This window comes from Diplotaxodon limnothrissa, linkage group LG10, assembly GCF_057381915.1.
Source record: "Diplotaxodon limnothrissa isolate DT_005_m linkage group LG10, D_limnothrissa_male_GT1.1, whole genome shotgun sequence".
NCBI lineage: Eukaryota > Metazoa > Chordata > Actinopteri > Cichliformes > Cichlidae > Diplotaxodon > Diplotaxodon limnothrissa.
Genome location: NC_140605.1, coordinates 36,074,135 through 36,085,354, shown reverse-complemented (window position 1 = coordinate 36,085,354; position 11,220 = coordinate 36,074,135). Strand labels below are relative to the sequence as shown.

The window sequence follows — 11,220 nt, the reverse complement described above, 5'->3', positions numbered from 1 at the left end:
GCTGTTTCACCCGGTTTCTCTCGTCAGCGCAGAGAAAATCATCACATGGCATCTGTGGTGCTTCGCGGCCGCTCTCGTCACCTCGCCTCGTCCTGATGATCGCTCGGGTTGGGCCGTTTGGGATGTTTTGGCCGTGCAGCCTATGTCCCACTCGATGGGGCTGCTGAGGCGAGCCTCTCTGAAACGCTCCAGTTCTGTCCTTTATTTCTAAGGTGGATGTTGTAACGTCTCACAGTTGAAGTGTTCAGCCAGAACATTCGTCTCGGTCCGCAGGGCGCTAGCTTCTTCCATCTTCTCAGTGTCTGGTCCATCTTTTCGTTGTTTTCAGTTTAGATCAGTGTTCTGTAATCTGCATCCTGATTGGCTGGGTTGGAGCAGTAGCTTGTTTTGGGGCGAGTACGAACAGAAAGTGTCTTTAGCTGTTGTGTGTCGAGCTCAAGGCTTTACTGCCGTTCAGATAGACGCCATAGCCTGAAGCCTGTTTTTTTTTTATTTGTTCATTTTCCTGTGAAATGTTTTTAAAATAAATTTGTATTTATTATTTTATTGTTTGGATAGATTTATTTGTTTTACTGTCCTTTTGTTTCTTTATTTTTCTCTCTTGTTTTCTGATTATTGTTAATAAATCCAAACTTCAGCTCTGGTTGTTTATTCATACCTGAGGTCAGACTTATTGATCGGTGTGTTTCTGATAATCATTTCCTGTTTCTAATGAGTCGCTGATAATAAACTGCTGTTGTTTTAATCAGCAGCCTGACGGAGCTCCATCTGTCTGACGATTTTCACATTAAAAGCCCTGCGCCAAATTAAAAGCCTCAGATTAACCTTTCAGAGGAGATTAAATGTCAGCAGGGAACACCTGATGCATCGCACCTGTCTGATCTTTGCATCGGCCACACGCTGATCCCAGTCAGTGTTTTTAACTCTGTGAGCGCCGGCGTGATGCCAGCAGGCTGCTTCCTGCAGCTCTGACCAGCTTTGGTCAGAGCTGCAGGAAGAATCTGAAACGCATGAAACACTTTTTACTCTTCGCTCTGTGTGACTGATGCTAGACTGGATCAGCGGCAGGGACAGCCTGCTGTGATTGGTTGTCACATTCTTTCTGGAGACGTAAAAAGAGGAAACGTACCACCTACCTGACAGCTTACTTTTCAAAGAAAGGGTTTGACCTACAAACAGCATGAAGAGCTTTGTTTTCAGGTCAGATTTGGATCTTCCAGCTTTAAAACTGATTTTGCTGTTCGTGGTATTTGTTGCAGAGGTTTGTAGATCTGTTCAGAGTTAAAGTGAAGAGCTGACATTTAATAGAGATGTTTCCTGTTTTTGTCCCGCTCTACCGCAGGGTCACATGACCTCCCCCTCAAACATGGCTGCACTTGGATTCAGAGGTGTTGGCATGGCGACCGTCAGTCAGCAGCTGTCAGATCCATCGTTCGGTTGAGATATCGTGATAAAAACAGTCGTGTGACAGACTAACAGAGTAAAACCACACCTCCACCACCTCCACACCTAAACAACCCGTCAGCTGACTGATCAGTCTTACCTGTCGCCACCTCCATCAGCTGCCTCCTCCCTGAAGGCCTCTCAGACCGTCATCGTGTCCTCGTGTCCTCATGTTTCCTGTTTCCTCTCAGAACAGTATGGACCAAACTCCGCTAAACCATTTCTAATGTTCAAGGTTGTTTCCCTGTCGACGTTTCTTTCAGTGTTTTAAACACTTTGGCAGCTAATCACAGCCGTCCAATCAGCACACAGCTCTCGTTAATGTGAGGAACAGAAGAGACGCCGGGAAAGATGCAACAGAGGAACGCTTTGTTCTTCTTTCAACACGCTTCAAAACAAACGCTGCGCGTGCGTGCGCACACACACACACACACACACACACACACGCACAGCTCTGTCAGTGACAGACTGAGGTAATCAGATTACTGCGTATTTGTATTCAGGCCTGAATGAATCAACACAAACAGGTAAACGTGAATTACAGACAGTAAACTACATAAACTACACCTCAGTGTCAGCTCAAGTCTTTGATGACAGTTTACTGGTTGGTTGTCATTCCCAGTCTGACCTGATGAGGGCAGTGTTGTGTAAATGTTAGAGCGATGTCATTAGTTTTTGTAACAAAGGTTACTACAGTAATGATTTATTATATTTGCAGACTGTATATATATATATAGCTGTATATATCTCAGCTACACACATGTTGACCTGCAGGCAGGCTGGGAGGTAACTAGATTACATTTTTTTATTTATTTGTTTTTTAGTGTGAACTAATGTTTCATAGTAATATTTTTAATGCAATGTTGCTTTTTCTGATGTTTGAATTGAAGTCAAACATTATATGAAGCAAAGTAAACCGATGAAAAGTTAAAGATTAAAATCAAACATCTTGGAAACAGTAACCAGTCACATACATATTTGGCTTTTATCTCTCAGGCAGGCTTTGATGTCGACCAGTGTAGTTAACAAAATAAACCATTTTTTTTCTAATTTCATGTTTTTGACAGTAAGAAATGAACAAAGTGAGACTCCGTGTGTTCATGAAGGTTTGTGTCCTTCACCAAAACCAGACCATGGAAATGTAAACATGATGGTCTGTGAAGGTTCTCGGTGGTCCAGGTCGGGGTCGTCCAAGGAGCTTGGAAAGAAAAGCATCTGGACTTGTTTAAGTTCAAGGTTCTTATAAAGGGACGTGAGTATGCCATCATCTCCAAACCCACAGTAGGTAACCTCGTAGTAAAGTCCATCCAGCACAAAGATGATGAAAAAAGGATCAAATTCACTGAGTAACACACTCTTTGTCTTTCACGGCTATAGCTGTAGCTCCCACTGCCGCTCCCAGAGCTGCTCCCAGTGGACCAAACACACTTCCCACTCCCGCCCCGATCCCCACCGCCTTCAGGAACTTGTTCTTTTTCTCTGCACGCCTTCTTGCTTCCTGCTCTTCCATCGATATATTTTCTCTCAGAAGTCGCTCCTGCTCTTCTCTGACGGCTCTCTCAGCCTCCTGCAGCATCTCGTTGGTGTAATATTTTCCTCCATGTCTCTGAACAATTATGTTGATCTTCTCCAGCAGCTCTTTGACCTGAGAGGGATCTTTGATTTTGTTGTTAAAAACATGATATCTTCCTCCACACTGTTGGATGAAGCCACTCAGAGACGGACTGCTATTTATCAATGTGTCTATGTTAGCTTCATTGTCCACATCATCTCCATGTGTGAACAGCACCATAGTATAACCTGCTGCTTCTTCTCCAAAGATCTTCTGCAGGATTTTCACTGTTTGTTGTTCTTCTTTGGTGAATCTGCTAATCTGGATCACGATCAGGAACACATGAGGACCAGGAGCAGCAAAGGAGATGCATCTGGCAACCTCTCTCTTCAGCTCGTCTTCAGGTCTATCAGTGTCAAACAGTCCTGGAGTATCAACAACATCCAGGATCTGACAGTCTACCTGATCTGTGATTTTCTGACACCCTGCTGTCACTGAAGAAAAGGCAGCTTTAGATTCAAAAGCTTTTCTTCCTAAGATGGTGTTTCCTGATGCACTCTTCCCAACTCCTGTTCTCCCAACAAGCACTATCCTCAGGTGTGGAACATGTTCAACTGCTGAAGAAGATAAACAGATTACTGCTGTTATTAGTGGGACTCCCTCAACCAGCTCGTCACACTAGGACAGTTACATATACAGAATCAGGGATAGGTGATGATGAAGTACCAAGGAAGGAAAACCCAGGAATGGGGGAAGTAAAATTTACAGCATTACATAAAGACTGATTACTGAAATAAAACAGGAAATGACTCATGACTAAACATCTGAACAATCCAAAACAATCACACATCAATCAAAACAAAGACGAGAATGCTGACCATAAATTCCCTGAAGTTTACGAGAACCAGCAACCAAACTGGCAGAACAGGATTACTCCGCACATCGAAATCCCCCGAAATCAGATTTACTGATAAAGTCTGTCTGTCTGTCTGTCTGTCTGTCTGTCTGTCTGTCCATCCATCCATCCATGCCATTCAAAGTGAAGACTGGGTGGATTGGCAGGCTCTGTTGGCTGTAAACGTTCATAAAACAAATCTGTTCTTACCACTGCATGAACCACATGTTTCAGGATTTGTTGTTTCAAACAAATAAACATAAATTTAAAAAAGTAACAGATAAATAAGATATAGACACAGGGCACAGAAATAAAGACTGACAGCTCAGGTAAACAGGCAGCTCTGGAGTTTCTGACTTTTATTATAAAACGTTTGTCTGAACAGTAAATCAGAATAAAACTTGTAGATGTACTTACGAGCTTTTGAGCCGGCCATGCTGGTGCTGCTCAGGATTGTGAAAGCTGTCACAGCTACCGTATTGACATCAGCTCTGTGCATTCATGAAGATTGGCCCTCCCTTTAATGCCACCATATCACATACAGGAACAACACTCCAGCTGTCACATCAGCACTTAATGACTTGTTAAAGTGACTACAGGGCAGATTCCTCAGTGGGTTAGTATACCACTCCACGCTCAGTCACATAAATAAACCTGTAGTCGTGGGAGGAGACCACATGGTTGGAAACTGGCTCACAAATGTTTCCTTTTAGGGGAAATTTTAGCTGAACTGCCATCAACCAAAAACTTTTAGTCTTGTTATCAATCATCATGATTGATAACTGGATCATTCCATGCAACGTCAGTCAGTACCATCGACCGCTCAAGTTTGTTTACTCTGTTAACTTATAGAGAGGCAACATTTTAACCTCAAAATACACTGTTGGCAGAAGTATTGACTCATCTGTCTTATATTGTCAGAGACCGGGGTCTGAGGGACCCAGGGCCCATAAGCAGTTTTGGATTTATATTACTTGTTATATGTACATTTGATGTATTGTGTGGCTGTCCCTGGTTTCCCTGCTTGCAGGTATGTGTATGGGTCCATGTATGGGTCTGGGTGTTTCTGGTAGGATGGTTTACAGGCACCATCAGGCCTGGTGGGTCTGCCAGGTGGCTGGCTACACCTGAGGAAGATGCACACACCTGCAGCTGATCAAGCCTCGTCGGAGGAGCTACTTAGGAGTGTGGTGCAGCTCTTTCTGACGCTGGATCGATTCATGAGACTTCCGTTAGTTTCCCAGTTAGAAGTCAGTGAATTAGAGTTTTGTTACTGAGTGGTGTATTCACGGCTGCTTCTGTTACTTTCCCAGGAGAACTGCGGGACGAGAGGGCAGCAACCACGGACCACACTAAGGAGTGGAGACACAGAGCACTGACACTGGATGAAGACGGGAACGGCAGTCTGGGACACAGGGGGATTTATTGTTGCTCACTTCACCACCTTGTAAATAAACACTGTCTGCACTGAAGAGTCCGGCGTCTGGGTCCTGTTTCCCCACCTCCCCATGGTCTGCCAGCGCAGGCCATGACATATATAGTATATATATATAGTGACGCACATACATTCTTATATTTGCACATATATTTATTCTCATAATTCCCATAAAGAGCCACTGATGGCTGTTTCCCCGTGTTTGGTGCCACAGCCCGAGTGTTGTTCCTGTGTGTAGGACAGGTCTGGCACCTTGCATTTAAAGGGAGGGACGATCGTCACGGTACAACAACCACCTCATGCAAAACATTTTGGCAGCAGGCATGTGACTGTGACACAGCTTTAACCCTGAGCAGCACCAACATGGCCGGCTCACTACCTCGTAAGTACATCTACAAGTTTTATTCTGATTTACTGTTCAGACAAACTTTTTATAATAAAAGTCAGAAACTGAGAAACTGCAGAGTTTACCTGAGCTGTGATGAGTTATTCCTGTGACCCGAGTCTCTCTTTAATCTCTGTTGCTTTTTAATGTTTTGTTTTATTTGTTTCAAACACCAACACCTGAGTTCTTTGTGGTTCATGCAGTGATGAGAACAGGTCTGTGTTACACAGGCACACCAACCACAGCCTGTCATTTGTCTTCTTAATAAACCGCGAGAGACTAAAGAGACAAATCAATAACTCAAGCTTCATCCCTGAGTGTATACACTAGATCGACAGACGGAGCTTCCACGGACGGTGACTGTGAACTGTGTCCACAAAGTGGAGTGAAAGCTCAGAGGTGTCTGCAGCACCGACTCGACAGAAACGGACTCTAAATGATTTCCTGTAGATGATCAGAGTAATGCTGTTCTGCCAGTTTGACTAACTTCTCAGTGTTGAGCTAATTGTGGTTCGTTTTTTTTATGACAGTGATAGTTTGGATCGATGTGATGTTTTAGTTCAGGTGATTTCCAGTTTGATTTCAGTCAAGTTTTCTCTGCCCTCAGTAATGTTACCTGTGCTTTCTTCCACACCTGTTGCACTCATCTCAGTATATATACACCCTCATTAACTTCTATCCGGTCTTTAAGTGATGACGTGACGAATCCTACTTGCGGGTCTAAAGTAGTCTGCGTTTAATATGGCTTTTGTGTTGTTAACATGTTTAATGTTTTGTATTTTCTTCTATTTGATCTCTAAAAGCTCCTAAAACAGTCAGTGATCACTGTTGACCTCCCTCGGCTTTTATTACCACTAATCATTTATTTAAGCTCAGTTTTTAAAACCTTAGGATGTAACTACAGCCCAGCCCATGCAGCAGTATATGAATGACTAACCTCGTATTGTGGATGGATTATCTCAGTTGTTCTCCTGGATGAAGTTTGGTCCTTTTACAGCATCCTGCCATGCGATTACATTTGTTCCTGACCACCGAGAACACTCACGTTAACTTTTATCGAGTGGAAAAAAGTTAGCTTGTTTATATTATGCTAACATAGCTGTGTCGCTAGCGGTCACGTAGCACATCATTATATACCAGCTAGCCCAACTTCAGTAACCCTACAAACGTCACTGCTGTTTAGTTTTCTGTCTTCATTTATGCTGGAAGTGATAGCAGAGCTGTACGTTTGAATTTGTTTCCAAAACCCCGCAGTCAGGACATGCTATATTGTATTTAGATAGAAGCTAGCGAGCTAACTCCCTGCTAACTTCTAACTCCGTTAAATGTCATAAATTCCGTTTTCATGGATGCCTGGATGTTAAACTCAATTGTTACACCTGGTAGAGCAGAACGCTGATCATTTTATTAAAGATGAAAGACTTTAGACAGTTTTTCAACTCTCAGTAATGCCATAGTGATCGTTTGATATATGGACCTGCAGCGGAGTTTAGACCCAGACACGGCTAGTGACGTCAGACTGAACAACCGGATAGGTTTATATATAACCACAGAATAATGTTTGCAGGTTTAGGTGAAATTATATAAATACGTCCTCAGCTTAACGATGACGGAGGAAACCTGGTCTTGTTAGGAGAGACGGCATCCATCCCACTTTGGATGGAGCAGCTCTCATTTCTAGAAATATGGACAAATTTATTAAACCCCCCAAAATATGACTATCCAGAGTTGGGACCAGGAAGCAGAGTTGCAGTCTCACACGCCTCTCTGCAGCTTCTCTCCTCCTGCTACCCCCCCCCCCCCCCCCCCAAAAAAAAAACCCATCTCCATAGAGACTGTGTCAGCTCCCAAACGGACAAAAACAAACTAAAAACCAGCAACAAACAACTTAAACATAAACAATCACAAAGAAAGAACAATACAGTATCCAAAGAGTAAAACAGTGAAATGTGGATTATTAAATATTAGGTCTCTCTCCTCCAAGTCTCTGTTAGTACATGACTTAATAATTGATCAATTCAAAATCCTGCTCCCCACATACAAGGTCTTAAATAATCAGGCCCCATCTTATCTTAATGACCTTGTAGTTAGAGATGGACCGATCCGATATTACGTATCGGTATCAGTCCGATACTGACCTAAATTACTGGATCGGATATCGGAGAAAAATAAAAAATGTAATCTGATCCATTAAATATCACGAAAGCACCTCACAAAACTTGCAACACGCCGTAACTCACCTCAGAACGTTAGCAGTCGGAGCAGTATGCATCACGTGATAGAGCGGCTGTGGCATGCGGGACCTGTCGGTGGTCTGGATAGCATTTGGAGCTTCGCTAGCAACCCGGCATTTCATCTCCGACAAAGTGATCCCGAGAGAAGTAAAGCAAGTGTGTAAGTCCATCTCTGAATGTTTGTAAAGCATTCCTGCATTAAGCTTAACAAACGATATATGGAGCGACTGCCTCTTCTGGCTGCTACTTCAATCATGAAACTGATCAATGATCAGCTGATCGGCTTTTCTGTCGCGAGTCTTTCTGTGGCCCACTTTGCACCAGAAAGAGGAAACCAGCGGCTGAACAACAGCAGCACGTTTAAGCTTGATCAGCTGTTGTTAGAATGTATTTAATATTACTTTCTACTCCAGGATCTTTTTCTACGTAGCTGACGCTGGTAACTGTGCAGGGGCGGATCTAGCAAAGTTTAGCCAGGGGGCCGATAGGGCATGAACAGGGAAAAGGGGGCACAAAGACATACTTTTCTTTCTTATTCTCATTTAAAATGTCGAGCTTTTAATAAATAATTATCTGACACCCAAAGTTTTAATTTGATGTAAAATAAATAGAAGTCAATTACTGTATATAGTAACTGTTAAGTCTAATATATATACCCTAGTAAGCTATAGTACTTTTTCCTTTGGGAAGGTACCATCTGTGCAGTCTGCAATTTTGTTGAAGAAAGATGTTGAATCTATTTAATATTTCTTGAAAAATAATTGATTTCTGTGCATTTTTTTTTCACACTGCATCAAATTAAGGTTGATTACGTCGATTAAGCATCATGAGGTGGAGCGTGAGGGGTGGTTCCCTATTTTTTATTTATTTATTTTTGTTGTTGCTGGGAGTTGGAACCCTATTAGTTAGGTTGCTTAATATTTACGCTAAGTACTCTTTAAAATACCAGAATAGGGAGGATGGTGTAGGTTTAAGTTTATTAGATTGATCAGTGTTGCTGAACTATGAAATATTTTTTTTTGTATACAGGTATAACAGAATAGCTTTAGTGTAGTTGTTGTTTTAAACTTGAGTATGAACTTATACAAAATGCAGCAAGATATTTAAAAAAAACAGTTTTGTTGATTAAAAAACACTATATCGGATTCATATCGGTATCGGCAGATATCCAAATTTATGATATCGGTATTGGACATAAAAAAGGGGTATCGTGCCATCTCTACTTGTAGTACCATATCACCGTATTAGAGCACTTCGCTCTCGCTCTGCAGGCCTACTTGTTGTTCCTAGAGTATTTAAAAGTAGAATGGGAGGCAGAGCCTTCAGTTTTCAGGCCCCTCTTCTGTGGAACCAGCTTCCAGTTTGGATTCAGGAGACAGACACTATCTCTACTTTCAAGATTAGGCTTCAAACTTTCCTTTTTGCTAAAGCATATAGTTAGGGCTGGACCAGGTGACCCTGAATCCTCCCTTAGTTATGCTGCAATAGACGTAGGCTGCTGGGGATTCCCATGATGCATTGGGTGTTTCTTCTTCACTCAGTGTGTGTCTAAACACCTTTATTGCTTTACAGTAAAAAGCAACTGTTTTGGGGATTTACCCCTCAGCCTGACATGGCTCAGAGACACCACTGTGTGGGAGCGAAACACAACAGTTCCACAATCAAACTGTACATTTAACCTCAGTTCATGTCATCAAAGTTCATGAAGTGGTGAAGCATGAACTCCTGCCTCTATAGATACGTGGGGGGGACCTTCTTGCAGCTTCTTCATGTTGGCCTGTGGATGCTCAGGTATCTCTTATTCTACGGTCTGACTCCACGCCTCAGTCCAGATCACCGTCCCTCTCTTTGAGAACACTCAGACACACTTAGGCTACGTCCACACGTACCCGGGTATTCTTGAAAACGCAGATTTTTCTATGCGTTTGCACCTTTCGTCCACACGTAAACGGCGTTTTTGGTCACTGAAAACGGAGATTTTTAAAAACGCCGGCCAGGGTGGATATTTTTGAAAACTCAGTTTTTGCGTTTACGTGTGGACGAGAAAAACGGAGAAAACGCAGCGTCAAAGGTGTGCGCCTTTTTTGACGTTATTGTTTCGGTGAAATGAATTTCTACAATACTGTTACTGTTACTTGTACTCTCTGCAGTGTTTAAATGCTTACATATACACACAGTTACTGTCCCTCCACACATACGACTCTGTTCTGCTTCTATGCCCCAGCTTTGTTTACTTTTTCCCACCGAGGCTTCTAGACTTCTGATTGGCCAACATTTCTACACGGTTAGGAATATAGCGCCACCTGTTGCTTTGGCATGTTCATAGCAGCGTTTTCCTCCATTTCTGCCTTTACGTGTGGACGGGATTATTTTTTAAAATGAAAACGGAAAATCTCAGTTTTCAAAAATACCCGTGTACGCGTGGACGCAGCCTTATCCACTCTGAATGACATGCTGATGTCCTCGCTGTAGATCCTGCTGATCAACACGTTGATGCCTCGCTCACTTCTGACACACAGCGTGATGTCATCCATGTACAGGAGGAAGCAGAAGGTCAGTCTCATGTTTATATTTTACTGTTCCACATGATGACTGAGAGACTCCCACTAATAATGACAGCCATCTCTTTAACTTCCACAGCACATGCAGAGGACCTTCACCTCAGGATGGTGCTTGTTGGGAGAACGGGAGTTGGGAAGAGTGCATCAGGAAACACCATCTTGGGAAGAAAAGCCTTTAAATCTACATCCTCTTTTGCTTCAGTGACGTCAGAGTGTCAGAAGGAAACAGGAGAGGTGGAAGGACAGACGCTGGCTGTCGTCGATACTCCGGGCCTGTTTGACATCACCGTGTCTGAGTTGGAGGTGAAGGAACAGTTTGTTAGATGCATCTCCTTTGTTGCGCCTGGTCCTCATGTGTTCCTGATCGTCATCCAGATTGGCAGATTCACCAAAGAAGAACAAGAAACAGTGAAAATCCTTCAGGAGATATTTGGAAAAGAAGCAGCAGATTATACTATGGTGCTGTTCACACATGGAGATGATGTGGACAATGAAGCTAACATAGACACATTAATAAATGGAAATCAGCGTCTGCACGGCTTCATCAGTCAGTGTGGTGGAGGATATCATGTTTTTAAGAACAGAAGTGAGGATGTCTCTCAGGTCAGGGAGCTGCTGGAGAAGATCAACACCATGGTTCAGAGCAACGGAGGAAAATGTTACACCAATGAGATGCTGCAGGAGGCTGAGAGAGCCGTCAGAGAAGAGACTGAAC

The 11,220-nt window shown here is 43.0% G+C and overlaps 2 protein-coding genes across 4 annotated transcripts in view; one reads left to right on the top strand and one right to left on the bottom strand.

Annotated features, from left to right (window-relative positions):
- Window positions 1–2,782: 2,782 nt before the first annotated feature.
- Window positions 2,783–11,220, bottom strand: part of LOC146624907 (GTPase IMAP family member 7-like) — an 8,716-nt gene continuing 278 nt past the window's right edge. Inside the window, exons 2-3 of one of the 2 annotated variants that reach the window (XM_085364794.1) lie at window positions 9,185–9,217; window positions 2,783–3,587 (exon numbers count right to left, since the gene is read on the bottom strand). In XM_085364794.1, coding sequence (XP_085220920.1) covers window positions 2,783–3,587; window positions 9,185–9,217 — 838 coding nt within the window. Of the gene's footprint in view, window positions 3,613–4,307; window positions 4,327–9,184; window positions 9,218–11,220 lie in introns of those variants that run through there. The other variant, XM_085364793.1, reaches the window with a different exon arrangement.
- Window positions 7,140–11,220, top strand: part of LOC146624908 (GTPase IMAP family member 9-like) — a 4,287-nt gene continuing 206 nt past the window's right edge. The window contains exons 1-3 of one of the 2 annotated variants that reach the window (XM_085364787.1): window positions 7,915–8,104; window positions 10,417–10,497; window positions 10,585–11,220. The exon at window positions 10,585–11,220 is cut by the window's right edge and continues 206 nt beyond it. In XM_085364787.1, the coding sequence (XP_085220913.1) occupies window positions 8,005–8,104; window positions 10,417–10,497; window positions 10,585–11,220 (817 nt within the window). In that variant the 5' untranslated portion in view covers window positions 7,915–8,004. Of the gene's footprint in view, window positions 7,161–7,914; window positions 8,105–10,416; window positions 10,498–10,584 lie in introns of those variants that run through there. The other variant, XM_085364788.1, reaches the window with a different exon arrangement.